Here is a 21,997-nt window from a genome sequence, read left to right on the forward strand (position 1 = left end):
GACCTCTGACAGTGCAGCACTCCCTCAGTACTGACCCTCCCACAGTGCGGCACTCCCTCAGTACTGACCCTCTGACAGTGCGGCACTCCCTCAGTACTGACCCTCTGACAGTGCGGCACTCCCTCAGTACTGACCCTCTGACAGTGCTGCACTCCCTCAGTACTGACCCTCCACAGTGCGGCACTCCCTCAGTACTGACCCTCTGACAGTGCGGCGCTCCCTCAGTACTGACCCTCTGACAGTGCGGCGCTCCCTCAGTACTGACCCTCCCACAGTGCGGCACTCCCTCAGTACTGACCCTCTGACAGTGCAGTGCTCCCTCACTACTGACCCTCTGTCAATGCAGCACTCCCTCAGTACTGACCCTCTGACAATGCGGCACTCCCTCAGTACTGACCCTCTGACAGTGCAGCACTCCCTCAATACTGACCCTCTGACAGTGCAGCACTCCCTCAGTACTGACCCTCTGACAATGCGGCACTCCCTCAGTACTGACCCTCTGACAGTGCAGCACTCCCTCAGTACTGACCCTCTGACAGTGCGGCACTCCCTCAGTACTGACCCTCTGACAGTGCAGCGCTCCCTCAGTACTGACCCTCTGACAGTGCGGCGCTCCCTCAGTACTGACCCTCTGACAGTGCAGCACTCCCTCAGTACTGACCCTCTGACAGTGCAGCACTCCCTCAGTACTGACCCTCTGACAGTGCAGCACTCCCTCAGTACTGACCCACTGACAGTGCGGCGCTCCCTCAGTACTGACCCTCTGACAGTGCGGCACTCCCTCAGTACTGACCCTCTGACAGTGCGGCACTCCCTCAGTACTGACCCTCTGGCAGTGCGGCACTCCCTCAGTACTGACCCTCTGCAGTGCGGCACTTCCCTCAGTACTGACCCTCTGACAGTGCGGCACTCCCTCAGTACTGACCCTCTGACAGTGCGGCACTCCCTCAGTACTGACCCTCTGACAGTGCGGCACTCCCTCAGTACTGACCCTCCCACAGTGCGGCGCTCCTTCGGTACTGACCCTCCCACAGTGCGGCACTCCCTCAGTACTGACCCTCCCACAGTGCGGCACTCCCTCAGTACTGACCCTCTGACAGTGCGGCACTCCCTCAGTACTGACCCTCTGACAGTGCGGCGCTCCCTCAGTACTGACCCTCCCACAGTGCGGCACTCCCTCAGTACTGACCCTCCGACAGTGCAGCACTCCCTCAGTACTGACCCTCTGACAGTGCGGCACTCCCTCAGTACTGACCCTCTGACAGTGCGGCACTCCCTCAGTACTGACCCTCTGACAGTGCGGAGCTCCCTCAGTACTGACCCTCTGACTGTGCGGCACTCCCTCAGTACTGACCCTCTGACAGTGCAGCACTCCCTCAGTACTGACCCTCTGACAGTGCGGCGCTCCCTCAGTACTGACCCTCTGACAGTGCAGCACTCCCTCAGTACTGACCCTCTGACAGTGCAGCGCTCCCTCAGTACTGACCCTCTGACAGTGCGGCGCTCCCTCAGTACTGACCCTCTGACAGTGCGAGGCTCCCTCAGTACTGACCCTCTGACAGTGCGGCGCTCCCTCAGTACTGACCCTCTGACAGTGCGGTGCTCCCTCAGTACTGACCCTCTGACAGTGCAGCACTCCCTCAGTACTGACCCTCTGACAGTGCAGCACTCCCTCAGTACTGACCCTCTGACAGTGCAGCACTCCCTCAGTACTGACCCTCCGACTCTGTCACGGACGGCGTCTGGTTCGGGGTAGGACCTGGCAACCTCTGGAGGAGCCGGGGAAGGTTCATAATCATAGAATCTCTGCAGTGCACAAGGAGTCTGCGCTGACCCCGCAAAAGAGCACACCACACACGTGTGTCCCCTCCCCCCCGCCCTTTCACCGCAACCCCACCCAATAGACACTAAGGGGCAATTTAGCGTGGGCCAGTCCACGTAGCAAGTACGCCTTTCGTGACCGTGGGGAGGAAGCCGGAGCCCCCCGGAGGAAGCCCACGCAGACACGGGGGAGAACGTGCAGACGCCGCGCAGACAGTGACGTTGAACCCGGGACCCTGACGCTGTGAGGCCACAGTGCTAACCACTGCGCTGCGGCCATGCGGGGCAGCTTCTGACCAAAGAGAGCAGCAAGACTGGAACCCCCCCCCCCCCCCCCCCCCCTCCCTCCCCGACGTTCCATTGTACTGTGACTGGCTGTGGGGGGGGGGGGGGGGGGGTTATAACGTTTCGAAACTCTCCCAGCGATTCCTCTCTCTCACTCTCTCTCTCTCCCTCTCTTCCTAGGCCTTTGGCTCCTCTATTCGACAACCCGAAACTGGACAAAGAGCTGCGCGCCATGATTCGGGAGAAGTTTCCGGAATTCTGTAGCTCCCCCTCTCCGCCCGTGGAAGGTAATTGACCATCGAAACCCCAAACAAAAGCCTTTGCCACTTTTCTCGACTTCCTCGACCGCGGGGCGTGGCCGGCTGCTCCCCAGCGCAGGTGGTCCTTCGGAAACTGGACAATGTTGAAGTGCTTTGTTTAAGGGGCATCTCGTCAAATACATGAATAGGATGGGAATAGAGGGATACGGACCCCGGAAGTGTAGAAGATTTCAGTTCAGACGGGCAGCATGGTCGGCACTGGCTTGGAGGGCCCAAGGCCCTGTTCCTGTGCTGTACTTTTCTTTGTTGTTCAGGCCTATTTTTACACACCTGCCTCCCACAGACGGCACTCACCCAGATTATCCATTCAAGTCGTGTTGGTTGAAGGAGAGATTTTGGCCGCCGGCCACCAGGGAGAACTGACCAGCCCTCCTTCAGAGAACAAATGGGCCTTCCTTTTAATGACATCTCCGGCAATGCAGCGCTGCCTCAGTACTGACCCTCTGACAGTGCGGCACTCCCTCAGTACTGACCCTCTGACAGTGCGGCACTCCCTCAGTACTGACCCTCTGACAGTGCGGCGCTCCCTCAGTACTGACCCTCCCACAGTGCGGTGCTCCCTCAGTACTGACCCTCTGACAGTGCGGCACTCCCTCAGTACTGACCCTCTGACAGTGCGGCACTCCCTCTACTGACCCTCTGACAGTGCGGCACTCCCTCAGTACTGACCCTCTGACAGTGCGGAGCTCCCTCAGTACTGACCCTCTGACAGTGCAGCACTCCCCCAGTACTGACCCTCCAAGTGTGACACTCCCTCAGTACTGACCCTCTGACAGCGCGGAGCTCCCTCAGTACTGACCCTCTGACAGTGCAGCACTCCCTCAGTACTGACCCTCCTAGTGCGACACTCCCTCAGTACTGACCCTCTGACAGCGCGGAGCTCCCTCAGTACTGGCCCTCCGACAGTGCGGCACTCCCTCAGTACTGACCCTCTGACAGTGCGGCGCTCCCTCAGTACTGACCCTCTGACAGTGCGGCACTCCCTCAGTACTGACCCTCCCACAGTGCGGCACTCCCTCAGTACTGACCCTCTGACAGTGCAGCACTCCCTCAGTACTGACCCTCCCACAGTGCGGCACTCCCTCAGTACTGACCCTCTGACAGTGCAGCACTCCCTCGGTACTGACCCTCTGACAGTGCGGCACTCCCTCAGTACTGACCCTCCCACAGTGCGGCGCTCCCTCAGTACTGACCCTCTGACAGTGCGGCACTCCCTCAGTACTGACCCTCTGACAGTGCGGAGCTCCCTCAGTACTGACCCTCTGTCAGTGCGGAGCTCCCTCGGTACTAACCCTCTGACAGTGCAGCACTCCCTCAGTACTGACCCTCCAAGTGCGGCACTCCCTCAGTACTGACCCTCTGACAGCGCGGAGCACCCTCAGTACTGACCCTCCCACAGTGCAGCACTCCCTCAGTACTGACCCTCTGACAGTGCGGCGCTCCCTCAGTATTGACCCTCTGACAGTGCAGCTCTCCCTCAGTACTGACCCTCTGACAGTGCGGCGCTCCCTCAGTACTGACCCTCCCACAGTGCGGCACTCCCTCAGTACTGACCCTCTGACAGTGCGGAGCTCCCTCAGTACTGACCCTCTGACAGTGCGGCACTCCCTCAGTACTGACCCTCTGACAGTGCGGGCTCCCTCAGTACTGACCCTCCCACAGTGCGGTGCTCCCTCAGTACTGACCCTCTGACAGTGCGGCACTCCCTCAGTACTGACCCTCTGACAGTGCGGCGCTCCCTCAGTACTGACCCTCTGACAGTGCGGCGCTCCCTCAGTACTGACCCTCTGACAGTGCGGCGCTCCCTCAGTACTGACCCTCCCACAATGCAGCACTCCCTCAGTACTGACCCTCTGACAGTGCGGCACTCCCTCAGTACTGACCCTCTGACAGTGCGGCACTCCCTCAGTACTGACCCTCTGACAGTGCGGCACTCCCTCAGTACAGCTGTGGGGCTATCAGCTGGAGTTTATACCCCGTTAACCTGTTTTCTCTACTTAGAATTGGGCAGCACGGTAGCATTGTGGATAGCACAACTGCTTCACAGCTCCAGGGTCCCAGGTTCGATTCCCCCCTGGGTCACTGTGCGGAGTCTGCACATCCTCCCCGTGTCTGCGTGGGTTTCCTCCGGGTGCTCCGGTTTCCTCCCACAGTCCAAAGATGTGCAGGTTAGGTAGATTGGCCATGCTAAATTGCCCCTTAGTGTCCAAAATTGCCCCTTAGTGTTGGGTGGGGCTACGGGGATAGGGTGGGGGTGTTGACCTAGGGTAGGGTGCTCTTTCCATGTGCCTGTGCAGACTCGATGGGCCGAATGGCCTCCTTCTGCACAGTAAATTCTATGAAAGTTCCGGAGTGGAATTTGAGCCTGAGGTGAGGGAGCTACCCACTGCACTTCTGACCGTCACAGCCATGCCTCCCCTTTGCTGGCGAGGGGCAATAGTTAACTCGTTGGCTGCCATGTTCTCTGCACCGCAGCACACATTCCACTGGCTGCCCAACACGCTGGGGTGCCCGGAGTCCCTGTCAGCCCCTATCGGAATGTAAATGCTTCTTCCTAATGAGAACATATTTCAAGTGGAGGGCGACCGAGGGGAGGGCGAAGGAGATGCTTTATCTCGCCCTGCGGCTGTGCAAGAGATTTAATTGTTGGTTTTGTGCCTAATTGCCGGCCGTATAACGGAGAGCATTGCTGTGACGGTGATGTTTCATTGTGGCTGTTGGTATCCTGGGAGATTCACCAGCGCCCGCGGACACTCCTTCCCGAAGGCTGTTGTGTTTGACTGCCGAACCTTGTTGTTCTCTGCCTCGCTTGACATTTCAGCTTGAAATGTGTCGTTTCTCCCCCCCCTCCCGCCCCTTTTCAGCCCGTTGCTAAGCTCCGCTGCCCAGTCAGAGCAGGAATGCAAGCTGCTGGGTTGTTTTTTTTTATCAATCATGAGCAGTTCTCATGGATGGAGACTGTGGGGGGGTGGATAAAGACGATTAAACCTTCAGAGATAGGGGGGGCGGGGGGGGGGGGGGGGGTTTGGGTTCCTCCCGGGCTCCTGGCCACTGGGAGCGAAACGGTGTGTCGGTACCCAGAGCAGACCCCCACAGCGGCTGGGGCATACTGGGCAGAAACCCCAATGTTTTATTTTAGTTCTGTAAGACGAAGGAAAACAGCGCAGCACGGTGGCGCAGTGGGTTTAGCACTGCTGCCTCACGGCGGCCGAGGATTCCGGGTTCCATCCCGGCCCCGGGTCACTGTCCGTGTGGAGTTTGCACATTCTCCCCGTGTCTGCGTGGGTTTCACCCCCACAGCCCAAAGATGTGCAGGGTAGGTGGATTGGCCAGGCTAAATTGCCCCTTAATTGGAAAAAATGAATTGGGTACTCTAAATTTATTTTAAGAAAAGACTGTAAGGAAAGGACACCTCGTCCCAGGAATGAATTCACCCAAATTGGCGATATGGTTTATTTAAACAAACTTTATTACTTTTTTTTGGTATAAATTTAGAGTGTCCAATTCATTTTTTTCAATGAAGGGGCAATTTAGCGCGGCCAATCCACCTACCCTATGGGTAGGGTTGCAGAGATGGTTGCAGAAATGGGTATGGGTATGCAGAGAACAAACCTATGGGTTTGAGTTGGGTTTGAGTAGGGTGATCATGGCTCGGCACAACATCGAGGGCCGAAGGGCCTGTTCTATGCTGTACTGTTCTATGTTCTACCCTGCCCATCTTTGGGTTGTGGGGGCGAAACCCACACAGACACGGGAAGAACGTGCAAACTCCACATGGACAGTGACCCAGAGCCGGGATCGAACCCGGGTCCTCGACACCGTGAGGCAGCAGTGCTAACCACTGCGCCACCGTGCTGGCCCCCCCCCCCCCCCCAAATCCTCCTGCTTCTATTTTCCATGTATGTTTCTATGTAAACTGCGAATCGTGTTCACGGGCAAATCTGCTTCTCGTGTGTCCCCAGTCACCTCTTCGAACTGAACTGCTGTTTACAGCGGCTGCTCGAATTCGCCCCCATCTATACCTCAACTCGGCTGCTTTTCTGCAGAAGGCCTGTAGCTCCTGCCGTTAATTACGTCGCCGTTCCGAGCTGAAACATCTAATCAACTCCATGGGGAACCCCCTCTTAATCCAAACAAAAGCCCTTGAGCCCACGCTTTTACGATGCTTTAATTGCACCTCTGGCATCCAAAATCATAGTTGCCTTTCAAACCAGGATTCTTTAAAGACGCTACTGCAGCAGTCTAACACACATAGGCTGTCAACCTTTTACATTGAAATTTCCACATTCACCACAGGTGGCGCCGGTGAGAAGGTTCCCCAACTCTCCTGTCCCCAGTGCCTGTAGGCACTAAAATCTGTTGAGTTAATTCTTGACTAAATGAGTTTGCCACCACCGTCACGGACTTCATTCGCAAGTGTTGTGGAAGACTGCGTGCCAAAGAAGGTCGTGTGTACGTTTCCCCCCCCAACCGGAAACCGTGGCTTAATCGGGAGATTGACTCCCTACCGAGGGCCGGGTCTGAGGCCTTCATGACGGGCGGCCCTGGCCTATACGAGAAATCGAGGCGCGGCCTCCGCCTGGCCATGCGAGATGCCAAGAGAGAGAATACCAGACTAAGCTAGAGTCGCCGACTAATGTCACGGACTCTTGTGGCAAGGCTTAAACCACATACCGGGCTACAAAGCGAAGCTGACCGGCACTGCGGCTTCTCTGGTTCGATTCCCCGCTGGGTCACTGTCTGTGCGGAGTCTGCACATCCTCCCCGTGTCTGCGTGGGTTTCCTCAGGGTGCTCTGGTTCCCTCCCACAGTCCAAAGACGTGCAGGTTAGGTGGATTGGCCATGCGAAATTGCCCTTCGTGTTCAAAAAAGTTTATAGAACATAGAACAGTACAGCACAGAACAGGCCCTTCGGCCCTCGATGTTGTGCCGAGCAATGATCACCCTACTCAAACCACGTATCCACCCTATACCCGTAACCCAACAACCCCCCCCCCCCCCCCAACCTTACTTTTTAGGACACTACGGGCAATTTAGCATGGCCAATCCACCTAACCCGCACATCTTTGGACTGTGGGAGGAAACCGGAGCACCCGGAGGAAACCCACGCACACAGGGGGAGGACGTGCAGACTCCGCGCAGACAGTGACCCAGCCGGGAATCGAACCTGGGACCCTGGAGCTGTGAAGCATTTATGCTAACCACCATGCTACCCTGCTGCCCTTAGCATTAGTTTAGATGGGGTTATTGGGTTACGGGGATAGGGGTGGAAGTGAGGGGCTTCAGTGGGTCGGTGCAAACTCAATGGGCCGAATGGCCGCCTCCTGCACTGTATGTTCCAACTAACTTAAGTAGCGCACCCCTCCCCGACGAACTCGATGCATTCTGTGCTCGGTTCGAGCAGGAAACCAACGATCCGCTGTCGAGTGCCCCAGCAGCCCCGGACCCATCCATACCCTCCGTCACAGCTTCCGAAGGCCCCCCCCTCCCTCTCGCCCGCCCCTCTTGTTATACCACCCGTGGAGCCCAAGCAGTCTTCGGCATTGTTGATCCCATTACCCTGCCGCTGCAGGGCGGTCGCTCTGAGGCCGGGTGCTCGGAGCTCCTGCGGACGGACCGCTGGTTCCCTCCCGTTTGTAAATTTTTAAAAATGACTTTTCTCTCTCGCCAGTGAAAATGGAAGAATCTGCTACCATTGATATGGATAATCATGTGACTGACAAAGAGCGGGAGGAGAATTGCTATGACAACGCGGACGCTGCCTTTAGCGATGATGAGGAGGAGCTGAACAATAAAGGTGGGCGAGGCCGGAGCTCCCGGCGGCTCACCCTTGGCTTGAAGCAGGACTGAGCCGGGAGAACTCCCAAGGCCGCGTGTCGTGTTACGGCTGTCGTCTATCACCCAAACCTGGGAGGAGGGGGGGGGGGGGAATCGATCGATTCATTCATTTCCCTGCAGGGTTTTTCCAGGTCCGGTCTTCAGTTGTGTCCAGTTTTGGTCTCCTTACTTGAGAAAGGACGTACTGGCGCTGGAGGGTGTGCAGAGGAGATTCACTGGGTTAATCCCAGAGCTGAAGGGGTTGGATTACGAGGAGAGGTTGAGTAGACTGGACTGTACTCATTAGAATTTAGAAGGATGAGGGGGGATCTTATAGAAACATATAAAATTATGAAGGGAATAGATAGGATAGATGCGGGCAGGTTGTTTCCACAGGCAGGTGAAAGCAGAACTAGGGGGCATAGCCTCAAAATAAGGGGGAAGTAGATTTAGGACTGAGTTTAGGAGGAACTTCTTCACCCAAAGGGTTGTGAATCTATGGAATTCCTTGCCCAGTGAAGCAGTTGGGGCTCCTTCGTTAAATGTTTTTAAGGTAAAGATAGATAGTTTTTTTGAAGAATAAAGGGATTAAGGGTTATGGTGTTCGGGCCGGAAAGTGGAGCTGAGTCCACAAAAGATCAGCCATGATCTCATTGAATGGCGGAGCAGGCTCGAGGGGCCAGATGGCCGACTCCTGCTCCTAGTTCTTAATGCCTGCGCGCAATCCCGGATCCCACCCAGGCAGCAACGTGGCAGGACGCCACCTTGGAACAGGCGAATGCTGCTGAGCTTTGCATCGAGCGAGGCGGCGGGAATGCCAGAGGGACCAGCTGATCCCGGGTAACAACCCTCCCCAACCGCGAGGCACTCGCGTCGAAAACCGCAAGAGAGACGGCCTGCCGATAGATCGTGCTGGCCCAGTCGGGTTTCACAAGCGAGACTCCTCCCTCGCCACCACCCCGGGTACGTCTTGCCTTACCAACAGGGCGGATCCATATCCATGTAAATTAGTGTGGGGGGGGTGAAGCTAATTGCTCCCTCCCTCCAATACGTTTACGTTGGGTTCGGTTTTGGGCTGGCTCCTTTAAGGCCTCTCTCCCTTTTTTGTTTGTAGGGAAAAAACGCGAATTTCGATTTCATCCAATAAAAGAAGCCATAGTCGAGGAGCCAGTCGACATCACGCCCTACCTGGACCAATTAGACGACGCGCTGAAAGAAAAAGTGTTACTTATCCAGAAAGGAAAGTAAGCATATATATATATATTTTTAATAAAAAGAGCTTCCAGGGCAGCACGGTGGCCTAGTGGTTAGCACAACCGCCTCACGGCGCTGAGGTCCCAGGTTCGATCCCGGCTCTGGGTCACTGTCCGTGTGGAGTTTGCACATTCTCCCCGTGTCTGCGTGGGTTTCGCCCCCACAACCCAAAAAAAAAAATGTGCAGAGTAGGTGGATTGGCCACGCTAAATTGCCCCTTAATTGGAAAAAATAATTGGGTAATCTAAATTTATAAAAAAAAAATAAAAATAAAAAGAGCCTCCATTTGTCTTCCCCGATTTTACAATGTGACTGGAGTAATCCTGCCAGTGTCCGAGATGGATAGGGAGGCTGAATTGTTGGGTTCGCGCCCCCTCCCTGCCATTTGCGTTGAGGTTGCGATGTTCCTTTCACCGGGCCAGGCCCTCCGTAGCCCGCCGGCCGTTGGTTCCAGCTGTCCCTGTTTCTGTTTCCCAGTGGCCTACGCTGGGAGGGCGGCGGTTGGCTGGGCTCCATGTCAGTGTCTCTGGTCGGTGTCTGCCGCCCAGCTGATCCTGGTACAGCGATGAGGAGAATGGCCACCTGGCGGTAGCCGTCGGCGCAGAGCGGGAGTTGCCGCTTTCAGCGGAGGGGGATAGCGAACGGTTGCAAAGAGAATTTTTGAAGACGTGCATTCCCCGCAGCGCCCCCCGTCCTCGGGACATCTCGAAACTCTTAACGGCCAGTCAAGCGCTCTTCGTCTCGAAGCATTGTGGCCGGCGAGCTGTTGGCGTGCACCCTGGCCTGCAGCTGTTTGGTTGGTTCGGAGTTGGGAATCACTTGCAACAGCCGCAGCCTTAGATCTTCATTTTTAAAAACATTAACAAGCTCGTGTTACCCCTGAATTTAATGCTCAATCTAACCAAACGCAGCTCCAGTATAATTTGAGGATTCGGTGCACTGTCAGAACCGAGATACTGCTACTCACAAGAGCAGTGTGACTTCAGCAGACACAGGTTTGCTCCAAACATCCCCCCCCCCTCCAATGCAAACAGCTTCTCCCCGTTTTGCTGCGCCCAAAGCCTTTCCGCCGTTTTGAGCGCCGGGTTTAAGATGTGGGGGAGAAAGGGCAGCACGGTGGCGCTAGTGGTTAGCACAGCTGCCTCACGGTGCTGAGGTCCCAGGTTCGATCCCGGCTCTGGGTCACTGTCCGTGTGGAGTTTGCACATTCTCCCCGTGTCTGCCTGGGTCTCGCCCCCACAACCCAAAGATGTGCAGGGTAGGTGGATTGGCCACACAAAATTGCCCCTTAATTGGAAAAAATAATTGGGTAATCTAAATTTTAAAAAAAAGATGTGGGGGAGCGGGCAGGGTATTGGCAGATTTGGTGATGTCAGGGTGAGGCTGGATGGTGACGCTTGTTTTTTTTTTCCAACCCCCCCCCCGTACAGAACGGACGACCATGACAGCTATCACAGGTGAGCACCTTTTTATTGCCATTCGACCGGGTAGTCTCGTCTTTCTTATGCTGTGCGGTTAATGTGATGCCGGTGAAATGCACCTCCCAGCCCTGCGATAGCAGGTCGCATCGCTGGCCGGGACAGAATGGAGCATGGAGGGGGGGGGGGGACTTCGGATGGAGCGGCACTCATTCAGTAGTAATTTGGGGGCAACACGGTAGCGCAAGTGGCTAGCACTGTGCAGCTTCACAGCTCCAGGGTCCCGGGTTCGATTCCCGGCTTGGGTCACTGTCTGTGCGGAGTCTGCACGTCCTCCCCGTGTCTGCGTGGGTTTCCTCCGGTTTCCTCCCACAGTCCAAAGACGTGGAGGTTAGGTGGATTGGTCGTGCTCAATTGCCCTTAAAAGTTGTCCAAAAAGGTTAGGAGGGGTTACGGGGATAAGGTGGAAGTGAGGGCTTATGTAGGTCGGTGCAGACTCGATGGGCCGAATGGCCTCCTTCTGCACTGTATGTTCTATGTTTTTTGTTCAATTCATGTGGTCGGCCTCAGCGATTTTTCGGTCGGGGTGGGGAGGTTTGGAGAAGGAGGGAAGTCTGCTCCTGGACCCATTTCTGGGATCTCCCTGTGCCGGATATTCCATATTGACCTCGGCAACGGAGCTGTGACTTGGCCGTTTGGGGTGCTTTCTGATCCCAACCCCTCCCCGGGGGGAGAGCGAAAGCGGCGGGGTCAGTATCCCGGCCGCCACTCGCGCCTGCCGATGTCGGGTGCGATGCACTTGAAGGCGAATAGCCTGCCATCGTGTTCGTGCTCCCGAGCCCTGCCCGCTCTCTGGATCGGGTGCGGGGGACCACCCGTTCCCCGCTTCTGAGCTGCCAGCAGCGACCCGAAGGGGGCGCCGAGCAGCGGTACTCGCTGGTTCTGATGTGACCTTTGTCGGAAAGGTAGCCCACGGTGTCGCTCGCTCCACGGGCTTCCCAGGCTGCGGCTGAAATTCCGAGTGCGACTGAGCTCCGAGCGTGTTGGGGGGGGGGGGGGGGGGGGGTCTCAGTCTGCGGTCGGTTCCGTGGATTCCTATTGAATGCCGGCTTCCGCGTCTCGTGTTGTCTTCTGTCGTGCGACCTCTCGCCGGTATGTTTGTGGTTACATCTGTGCTTTTTTTTCCTCCTTCTCCTCTCCTCCCAGCGACACGGAGATTCAGTGCGAGCTCATGCAGGAAATTGTGGATATGATATTGGAGGTGAGTGGCCGATGCATCGACGCAGCGCCGCCTTCTGTCAGCGTTAGAATCGAAGAGCTCGTTAGGAAAGCTTCCGGTCAACTGCGCGCACCTACGCAAATGTTGTTGAATTGTTTTAGATCAACAGAAAGGATCGTCTTATACACCCGTGACTTTTTTTTTTGTGGGGGGGGGGGGGGAGTTTGTTGGCTTGGGCCCTGTGCGTGCCGTCCCATACGTGGGGGTCGGCTTCCTAAATGAGCCCACCGTTTGGCCCCCTCTTGGTGGCGGCGGGCGGGCGGACCGTATCTGGCTGAGGTGCGGCCTGCGTCCCACCTCAGTCCCCTGCCCCGGCGGAATTGGCTGACGGTACGGTTGGTCATCCCTCTGATGCCGCCAAAGAGAGGCAGGCGGGCGAGTTCTCAAGAGGGCGAGAGAGTGGGCGGCAATCGGGCGGATTAAGCGAACCGGCCCAGACTTTGGCAGACGGGGAAAGTGCGAACTGATTTACTTCGACAGGAGGAATATAAAAACAGCACTCCGCTCCAACGGAGGGAGAGATTGCGGAAGCAAAGGAGGGCGCCCCTGGTACATGAATCACAAAAAAGTCTAGTCTGCCGGCACAAGTGGTTAGGAAGGCAGCTGGAACTTTGCCGGCTATTCCAAAGGGGGAATCTGGCATAAGAATAGCAAAGGGCTTTTGCAGTTGTACCGGGAGTTAGTTAGACCCCCACCCGGGCTGTTTGGGCTCCTTGCGTCTGAAGCAGATCAGAGAGGGTTCGCTCAACGGGTACCTGGGATTGAGGGGCTCAGCCGATGAGGAAAGGTTGGGCCTGTAACCCACTTGAGTCACGAATAACGAGATGTGATCTTATTGACAGGGTGGATGTTGCCCTTGTGAAGGGGGGACGCGGGGGCGGGGGGGGGGGGGGGGGGGGGGGAGAATCACAAACTAGAGGGCTAAGGGGTGAGGATGGTATTTTTCACCCTCGCGGTGTCGTTAGTCTGTGGGATTCACTTCCCCGGTGGAGGCTGTGGGGCATTTACATCCCCACGGTGCAGAAGGGGGCCATTCGGCCCATCGAGTCTGCACCAGCCTTCCGAAAGAGATGCAGGAAATGCAACTCCATTTATAACCTTGCCCACAGCATAAATGGATACACCGCCTATTTCCTGTTAACGTTAGGCCACAATTTTTGACTCATAGGTTAATAATAATCTTTTTTATTGTTACAAGTTGGCTTACATTAATGCCGCAGTGAAGTTACTGTGCAAAGCCCCTAGTCGCCACATTCCGGCGCCTGTTCGGGTACACGGAGGGAGAATTCAGAATGTCCAATTCACCAATCAGCACGTCTTTCGGGACTTGTGGGAGGAAACCGGAGCACCCGGAGGAAACCCACGCAGACACAGGGAGAGCGTGCAGGCTCCGCACAGGCGGTGACCCAGCGGGGAATGGAACCTGGGACTCTGGTGCTGCGAAGCAACAGTGCTAACCACTGTGCTGCCGTGTTTGTTTTTCCAAGTCTTCAAGTTCCCTTCGTTGGTGACTGATTGTTCCCCCCCCCCCCCCCCCCCCCCCAACCTTTCCTCTGAAGAGCCCCTTAACTCATACTTTATCTTCTCTAATCGCAGGAAGTCGTACAGGTCACCTAACCGAGCCGCTACATCGGCCTTCCTCCTCTCCATGAGCTCCGGCTTCTCTGAAACCCCAGATATCGCCACCAAAGGGTCCGGGTCCACTCCCTCCTCCACTATCCTGGCTCAGACCGCGAACACTCCCGCCCAGAATCTTCCCAATTTTCCGCATCCCCAAAACATGTGCGAGCGATTCGCTGGCCCCCTCTCTCTCTCATCTGCTACCCCCCTGAAAGAACCCACTCATTCTCACCCGAGTCACATGCACCCTGTGCACCACCTTAAACTGTATCAGGCTCATCCTCGCACAAGAGGGGGTCCCGGTTACCCTTCGCAGTGCCTCACTCCATACTCCCCAATTGACCTCCCTCCCCAACTCCGCTTCCCCTTTCTCCTTGATTGCTCGCTGCGTTTATATATATTATTTTTCCAATCAACTTGAGACGCGAGGAGCGGCGGGTTGGAACTCATGGATAGGAAGACGCTGCTTCCGTTTTAAGGCGCACGTCTCAGGACCTTGGACAGCACCGCAGCGTCCGACACGCAGTAAAGGGCTTCAGACATGTTGCAGTGTGGGGAACGTCGGGTTCCCCACAAGAGGGGGGGGGGAGAATTTGAAGCTTGAGGTGTTGTTGGATTGGCAGCCACTACAGGTCAGCGAGCAGATGGTGAGCGGGGAGAATGTGACAGAAGACGGGTTGACCTGGAGCCGTGTACAAAACCACTGCACGGTTATCACCCTCAACAGCGAGCAATTAATGTCAGGAGCCATTGGCGATGGAGCCAAATTTATTTTCTTCTTTCTTCCCTCCCCGCCCGACCCCCCCCCCCCCCCTCCGTACCTCCCCACTCCTCAACCACCCACCTCCCTCCCTCTTCGAGAAGGACGATTTTGATACAGAACTCATGGTGACGCTGGCCTCCTGTCTTGTCGAGCTGTTCAAGGGTCACTTCAGGGGCGAGGTGCTGCCGGAGGAGGTCACCGAGGAGTAAGTGATGACTTGAGCCAGCGTGTTTTTCTCTTGCGTGCTGTAATATCCGCCACTCTAGATTGGCTGGAGGTTGCCAGGTGACAGACCGCTTGGGAAGAGAGGCTGGGAATGAGAAGGGGGGGGGGGGGGGGGACTGTTGGGATAATGAATTGGATTAACTCCACAGCCAACACCTGGCGGGTCAGCCCCTCTCTGCCGGGCTCGGCCCCTCGCTGCCGGGCTCGGCCCCCCTTCCTCCACAGACTGTGCCAATGTTTCAATTTGCAACCTGCAGTCAGGCTGTGACCCTGTCTCAGGACCACTAAATGTGGCACATAGCTGGTCCCCCACAGTGCGGCACCCCCTTAGTACTGACCCTCTGACAGTGCGGCACTCCCTCAGTACTGACCCTCTGACAGTGCAGCACTCCCTCAGTACTGACCCTCTGACAGTGCGGCGCTCCCTCAGTACTGACCCTCTGACAGTGCGGCACTCCCTCAGTACTGACCCTCTGACAGTGCGGCACTCCCTCAGTACTGACCCTCTGACAGTGCAGCACTCCCTCAGTACTGACCCTCTGACAGTGCGGCGCTCCCTCAGTACTGACCCTCTGACAGTGCGGCACTCCCTCAGTACTGACCCTCTGGCAGTGCGGCACTCCCTCAGTACTGACCCTCTGACAGTGCGGCGCTCCCTCAGTACTGACCCTCTGACAGTGCGGCACTCCCTCAGTACTGACCCTCTGACAGTGCGGCGCTCCCTCAGTACTGACCCTCTGACAGTGCGGCACTCCCTCAGTACTGACCCTCTGACAGTGCGGCACTCCCTCAGTACTGACCCTCTGACAGTGCGGCGCTCCCTCAGTACTGACCCTCTGACAGTGCGGCACTCCCTCAGTACTGACCCTCTGACAGTGCGGCGCTCCCTCAGTACTGACCCTCTGACAGTGCAGCACTCCCTCAGTACTGACCCTCTGACAGTGCGACACTCCCTCAGTACTGACCCTCTGACAGTGCGGCGCTCCCTCAGTACTGACCCTCTGACAGTGCGGCACTCCCTCAGTACTGACCCTCTGACAGTGCGGCACTCCCTCAGTACTGACCCTCTGACAGTGCGGCACTCCCTCAGTACTGACCCTCTGACAGTGCGGCACTCCCTCAGTACTGACCCTCTGACAGTGCGGCACTCCCTCAGTACTGACCCTCTGACAGTGCCGCACTCCCTCAGTACTGACCCTCTGACAGTGCGGCGCTCCCTCAGTACTGACCCTCTGACAGTGCGGCACTCCCTCAGTACTGACCCTCTGACAGTGCGGCGCTCCCTCAGTACTGACCCTCTGACAGTGCGGCACTCCCTCAGTACTGACCCTCTGACAGTGCGGCACCCCCTTAGTACTGACCCTCTGACAGTGCGGCACTCCCTCAGTACTGACCCTCCCACAGTGCGGAGCTCCCTCAGTACTGACCCTCTGACAGTGCAGCACTCCCTCAGTACTGACCCTCTGACAGTGCGGCACTCCCTCAGTACTGACCCTCTGACAGTGCTGCACTCCCTCAGTACTGACCCTCTGACAGTGCGGCACTCCCTCAGTACTGACCCTCCCACAGTGCGGCACTCCCTCAGTACTGACCCTCTGACAGTGCACCACTCCCTCAGCACTCAACCTCTGACAGTGCGGTACTCCCTCTGTACTGACCCTCTGACAGTGCGGCACTCCCTCAGCACTGACCCTCTGACAGTGCAGCACTCCCTCAGTACTGACCCTCTGACAGTGCGGCACTCCCTCAGTACTGACTCTCTGACAGTGCAGCGCTCCCTCAGTACTGACCCTCTGACAGTGCGGCACTCCCTCAGTACTGACCCTCTGACAGTGCGGCACTCCCTCAGCACTGACCCTCTGACAGTGCAGCACTCCCTCAGTACTGACCCTCCCACAGTGCGGCACTCCCTCAGTACTGACCCTCTGACAGTGCGGCACTCCCTCAGTACTGACCCTCTGACAGTGCGGCACTCCCTCAGTACTGACCCTCTGACAGTGCGGCACTCCCTCAGTACTGACCCTCTGACAGTGCGGCACTCCTTCAGTACTGACCCTCTGACAGTGCGGCGCTCCCTCAGTACTGACCCTCTGACAGTGCGGCGCTCCCTCAGTACTGACCCTCCCACAGTGCGGCGCTCCCTCAGTACTGACCCTCCCACAGTGCAGCGCTCCCTCAGTACTGACCCCTCCCACAGTGCAGCACTCCCTCAGTACTGACCCTCTGACAGTGCGGCACTCCCTCAGTACTGACCCTCTGACAGTGCGGCGCTCCCTCAGTACTGACCCTCTGACAGTGCAGCACTCCCTCAGTACTGACCCTCTGACAGTGCAGCACTCCCTCAGTACTGACCCTCTGACAGTGCAGCACTCCCTCAGTACTGAAACATTTCCATCGCTTCTCGATTGGCGACCATGCCCTCAGCTGCCTGGCACCCTAAACTTTTGAATTTCGTCCCTAAACATCTCCGTCTCTCACACTTAAAACTGGCATCTTTGAGCGGGCACCTGTCCGTAATACTTCCTGACGTTGCTTCGTGTCAAATTGTGGCTGATGTACATTCCGGTCGAGAACCTTGTGATCATTTCCCATATTCAGGTGGAGGGCGGATTATTGACCTGTTCACTGAATGTTTTCCAGATCTCTGGAGGAGTCGGTGGGAAAACCGCTTTACGTTACATTCAGGTAGGTTTACACGGCGAGTGATACCTGCAGCTCGCGTGGATGTGGCTCGTACGTGGCAGTAACCCAGTGTAGTGAACCCAGCCTCATTAGCGTTGCGGAATCCCCCAACCCTCGCTGGCCCGCCCCAGCCCGGGCGGAACCATGGATATCTCCTTTGTACCTCCGCCGTGACTTTCGTCCGGGCACTCGGAACTGCCAGGTGTGACTTGCAGCCGCGGGCGACAGACCCACGCCCAACGCAGCAACTTGCCCCTCGGCCAGCATTGGAGGTGAAGAAGTGTAAGAGGGGGAACACTGTGAAACTGGAACCCAGAGCCCGTGCTTTTGGGAGAGTGGGGGGGGGCTGAAATGAACTGGAGCCTCTTTGCAGTATCGCACACGGGTGAACTGTGAGCATAGAACACTACAGCGCAGTGCGGGCCCTTCGGCCTTCGATGTTGCGCCGACCTGTGAAACCATCTGAAGCCTATCTGACCTACACTATTCCATTTTCATCCATATGTCCATCCAGTGACCACTTAAATGCCCTTAAAGTTGGCGAGTCTACTACTGTTGCAGGCAGGGCGTTCCACACCCCTACTACTCTCTGAGTAAAGAAACTGCCTCTGACCCTATATCTACCACCCCTCAATTTAAAGCTATGTCCCCTCGTGTTGGTCATCACCATCCGAGGAAAGAGACTCTCACTGTCCACCCTATCTAACCCTCTGACTATCTTATATGTCTCTATTAAGTCACCCCTCAGCCTTCTCCTCTCTAACGAAAACAACCTCAAGTCCCTGAGCCTTTCCTCGTAAGACCTTCCCTCCATACCAGGCAACATCCTAGTAAATCTCCTCTGAACCCTTTCCAAAGCTTCCGCATCCTTCCTATAATGTGGCGACCAGAACTGCACGCAGTACTCCAGGTGCGGCCGCACCAGAGTTTTGTACAGCTGCAGCATGACCTCGTGGCTCCGAAACTCAATCCCCCTACTGATAAAGGCTAGCACACCATATGCCTTCTGAACAGCCCTATTAACCTGGGTGGCAACTTTCAGGGATTTATGTACCTGGATGCCGAGATCTCTCTGTTCATCTACACTACCAAGAATCTTGCCATTAGCCCAGTACAGAAGGAAGCCATTCAGCACCCTCAAGCCTGCTCCGCCATTTGCTAAGATGGTAACTGTTCTGACAATGCCCTCAGCTCTATATTCCTGCCCTGCCCCCATTGCCCTTGTCAATCGATCTTTCCACCTCCACTTTCAAGATATTCAATGACCCACAGCTTCTGCCAGTCTTCGGGAAAGAGAATTCTACAGTCTAATGACCCTCAGTAGGAATTGTCCTCCATCTTTTTCCCAATTAAGGGGGCAATTTAGCGTGGCCAATCCACCTAACCTGCACATCTTTGGGACGTGGGGGCGAAACCCACGCAGACACGGGGAGAATGTGCAAAGTCCGCGCGGCCAGTGACCCGGGCCGGGATCGAACCTGGGACCTCGGTGCAGTGAGGCAGCAGTGCTAACCCACTGCGCCACCGTGCCGCCCCTTTCATCTCCCTCTTAAACGAGGGATCCCTTTCTCGGCACCAAGCTAGCACAGTGGTGAGCACAGTTGCTTCACAGCTCCAGGCTCCCAGGTTCGATCCGCCGCTGAGTCACTCTCCGTGCGGGGAGTCTGCACGTTCTCCCCGTGTGTGCGTGGGTTTCATCCGGCTGCTCCGGTTTCCTCCCACAGTCCAAAGAGGTGCAGGTTAGGTGGGTTGGCCGCGATAAGTTGCCCTTAGTGTTCAAAAAGGTCGGGAGGGGTTATTGGGTCACGGGGATAGGGTGGAAGTGAGGGCTTAAGTGGGTCGGTGCATACTCGATGGGCCCAATGGCCTCCTTCTGCACTGTACGCTCTGTGTGTAATGTACCAGCCTCCTCACAACGAGCAACATTTGCCTTCCGAAACGCTTGCCCTCACCTGCGTGCTACCATTTTGTGATTCGCGCACCAGCACTCCCACACCCCTCTGTGCCTCCGGGTTTTGCGATCTCTCTCTCTCTCTCTCTCCATTTACATTGTCTCCTGCATTCCTATTCGTTTTGCCAAAGATTTAGATTTATTGTCACGTGTAGCGAGGTGCAGCGGAAAGTATTGTCCTGCGGGCAGTCCAGGCAGGTCGTTCCAGACGTGGACCAGTTCACGCTTTCCTGCACTATACTGCATCTTCCAAACCTTTACCCCCTTTCCGTCTATATCCTTCTGCAGACTCTGTGTACTCTTTTTTTTTTTATAAATTTAGAGTACCCAATTATTTTTTCCAATTAAGGGGCGATTTAGCGCGGCCAATCCACCTACCCTGCACATCTTTGGGTTGTGGGGGCGAAACCCACGCAGACACGGGGAGAATGTGCAAACTCCACACGGACAGTGACCCAGAGCCGGGATTGAACCTGGGACCTCAGCACCGTGAGGCGGTTGTGCTAACCACTAGGCCACCTGACTCTGTGTACTCTTGACCACTTATTATCTTTGTGCTGACCTTTGACGTGGCACCCAGCCCAAATTCCATTTGCAAATTCTAAGTGCGCCACATCTTCAGGTTCCCCTTTATCCCGCCTTGCTGGCCGCCTGCTCTGATAAACGAGTTGAACGTGATTTTAATCTGTGACAAACCCGTGTTGGCTCTGCCTGATCAAATTCTGACCTTGGTGGCATCCTGCGTTTGAGCTCCTAAATAATGGATCCTCGCAATTTCCCTCTGACGAATGTTCGGCCATTCTTTCCCCCGATTTCCCTCCTTCCTTGAGGCTGGCCGGGCCGGTCGCACCGCTGCCTCACCGGGGTTCGGCTACGAGCTCAGGCGGCCGTCGGTGCGGAGTCCGCATGTTCTCCCCGTGTCTGCGTGGGATTCCTAGGGCGCTCCGGTTTCCCCCCCCCCCCCCCCCCCCCCCCCCCACAGTCCCCACAGGGGCAGCAGGGTAGCATGGTGGTTAGCATAAATGCTTCACAGCTCCAGGGTCCCAGGTTCGATTCCCGGCTGGGTCACTGTCTGTGCGGAGTCTGCACGTCCTCCCCCTGTGTGCGTGGGGTTTCCTCCGGGTGCTCCGGTTTCCTCCCACAGTCCAAAGATGTGCGGGTTAGGTGGATTGGCCGTGATAAATTGCCCGTAGTGTCCTAATAAAAGTAAGGTTAAGGGGGGGGGGAGGGGGTTGTTGGGTTACGGGTATAGGGTGGATACGTGGGTTTGAGTAGGGTGATCATGGCTCGGCACAACATCGAGGGCCGAAGGGCCTGTTCTGTGCTGTACTGTTCTATGTTCTAGTCCAAAGACGTGCAGGTTAGGGTGGATTGGCCGCGCTCAATTGCGCCCCCCCCCCCCCCTTAGTGTCCAGAGATGTCCGGGGGTTACGGGGATGGGGCGGGAGAGTGGGGTGCTCTTTCAGAGGGTCGGGACAGACTCGATGGGCCAAATGGATTCAGTGGTTCGATAGAGAATGGAGGAATCGCGTCCGCTTTTTTTCAGTCCATTGGGACCCCTCTGGAGTTTGGAGGGGGTGGGGGGGGGTTGGTGAAAATTGCAACCATCCATCGCCTGTCTCGGCTGCCACATCTTTTGAGGTCCTGTTATGCAGGCTGACCGGCCCTGGGCAACACTGGCAAGGCCGGCCTTTATGTGGGTATGGGGGGGGGGGGGGGGAACGTTTGAGCCACTGCGGTGTGTTCCCCGCGCGGGAACCCCCACCACGTCGGTAGGGAGGGGGGGGGTTCCAGGATCGTGTCGCGGCAATGCTGGCTGAACGGCTGGTTTGAGGTTGTGAGTCGGGGTAGCATGTGGCGCGGAGCTGGCGTCTCCCCCCCCCCCCCCCCCCCCCCCCGGCCCCCGGCCTTGCCCGTCGAGGTGGCAGGGGGCCGCGGCTTTCCGAGCTGCTGTTTGCTGTGAGCGATGCTGAGAATCTGCCCTGTCCCGTGTCTCGTTTAGGAACCTGTGCCAGATGCAGGAGGACAACAACAGCTTCTCGCTGCTCCTGGAGCTGTTGTCCGAACTCTACCAGAAGCAGCCCAAGATCGGCTACCACCTTCTCTACTACCTGCGAGCCAGGTAGGAGCTCTCAACAGCTGCCGCTGTCTCTCCGGGTCTTGTGCCGGGTAATTTCCAAACACGCGAAAACGTCTGGAGGGGCTGTGCGGTCACAACACCAGGAAACTCATTTCAGGGGTCGGTCGACTAGGCAGGTAGCATTAATCTGATACTGTCTCCATCAAACACTCCCAGGACAGGTACAGCACAGGGTTAGATACAGAGTAAAGCTCCCTCTACACTGTCCCCATCGAACACTCCCAGGACAGGTACAGCACGGGGTTAGATACAGAGTAAAGCTCCCTCTACACTGTCCCCATCGAACACTCCCAGGACAGGTACAGCACGGGGTTAGATACAGAGTAAAGCTCCCTCCACACTGTCCCCGTCAAACACTCCCAGGACAGGTACAGCACGGGGTTAGATACAGAGTAAAGCTCCCTCTACACTGTCCCCATCAA

The 21,997-nt window shown here is 56.6% G+C and overlaps 1 protein-coding gene across 1 annotated transcript in view; it reads left to right on the plus strand.

The window, feature by feature from the left end:
- Positions 1-2,278: 2,278 nt before the first annotated feature.
- Positions 2,279-21,997, plus strand: part of LOC119958616 (integrator complex subunit 3-like) — a gene marked incomplete at its 5' end in the record, with an annotated part of 30,335 nt that continues 10,616 nt past the window's right edge. Inside the window, 8 exons of the mRNA XM_038787096.1 lie at positions 2,279-2,393; positions 8,098-8,223; positions 9,358-9,487; positions 10,928-10,954; positions 12,122-12,176; positions 14,679-14,782; positions 17,443-17,487; positions 21,438-21,557. Of these exons, the coding sequence (XP_038643024.1) occupies positions 2,279-2,393; positions 8,098-8,223; positions 9,358-9,487; positions 10,928-10,954; positions 12,122-12,176; positions 14,679-14,782; positions 17,443-17,487; positions 21,438-21,557 (722 nt within the window). The remainder of the gene's footprint in view (positions 2,394-8,097; positions 8,224-9,357; positions 9,488-10,927; positions 10,955-12,121; positions 12,177-14,678; positions 14,783-17,442; positions 17,488-21,437; positions 21,558-21,997) is intronic.

The sequence above is a fragment of the Scyliorhinus canicula genome, chromosome 30, assembly GCF_902713615.1.
Source record: "Scyliorhinus canicula chromosome 30, sScyCan1.1, whole genome shotgun sequence".
NCBI classification, from domain to species: Eukaryota; Metazoa; Chordata; class Chondrichthyes; order Carcharhiniformes; family Scyliorhinidae; genus Scyliorhinus; species Scyliorhinus canicula.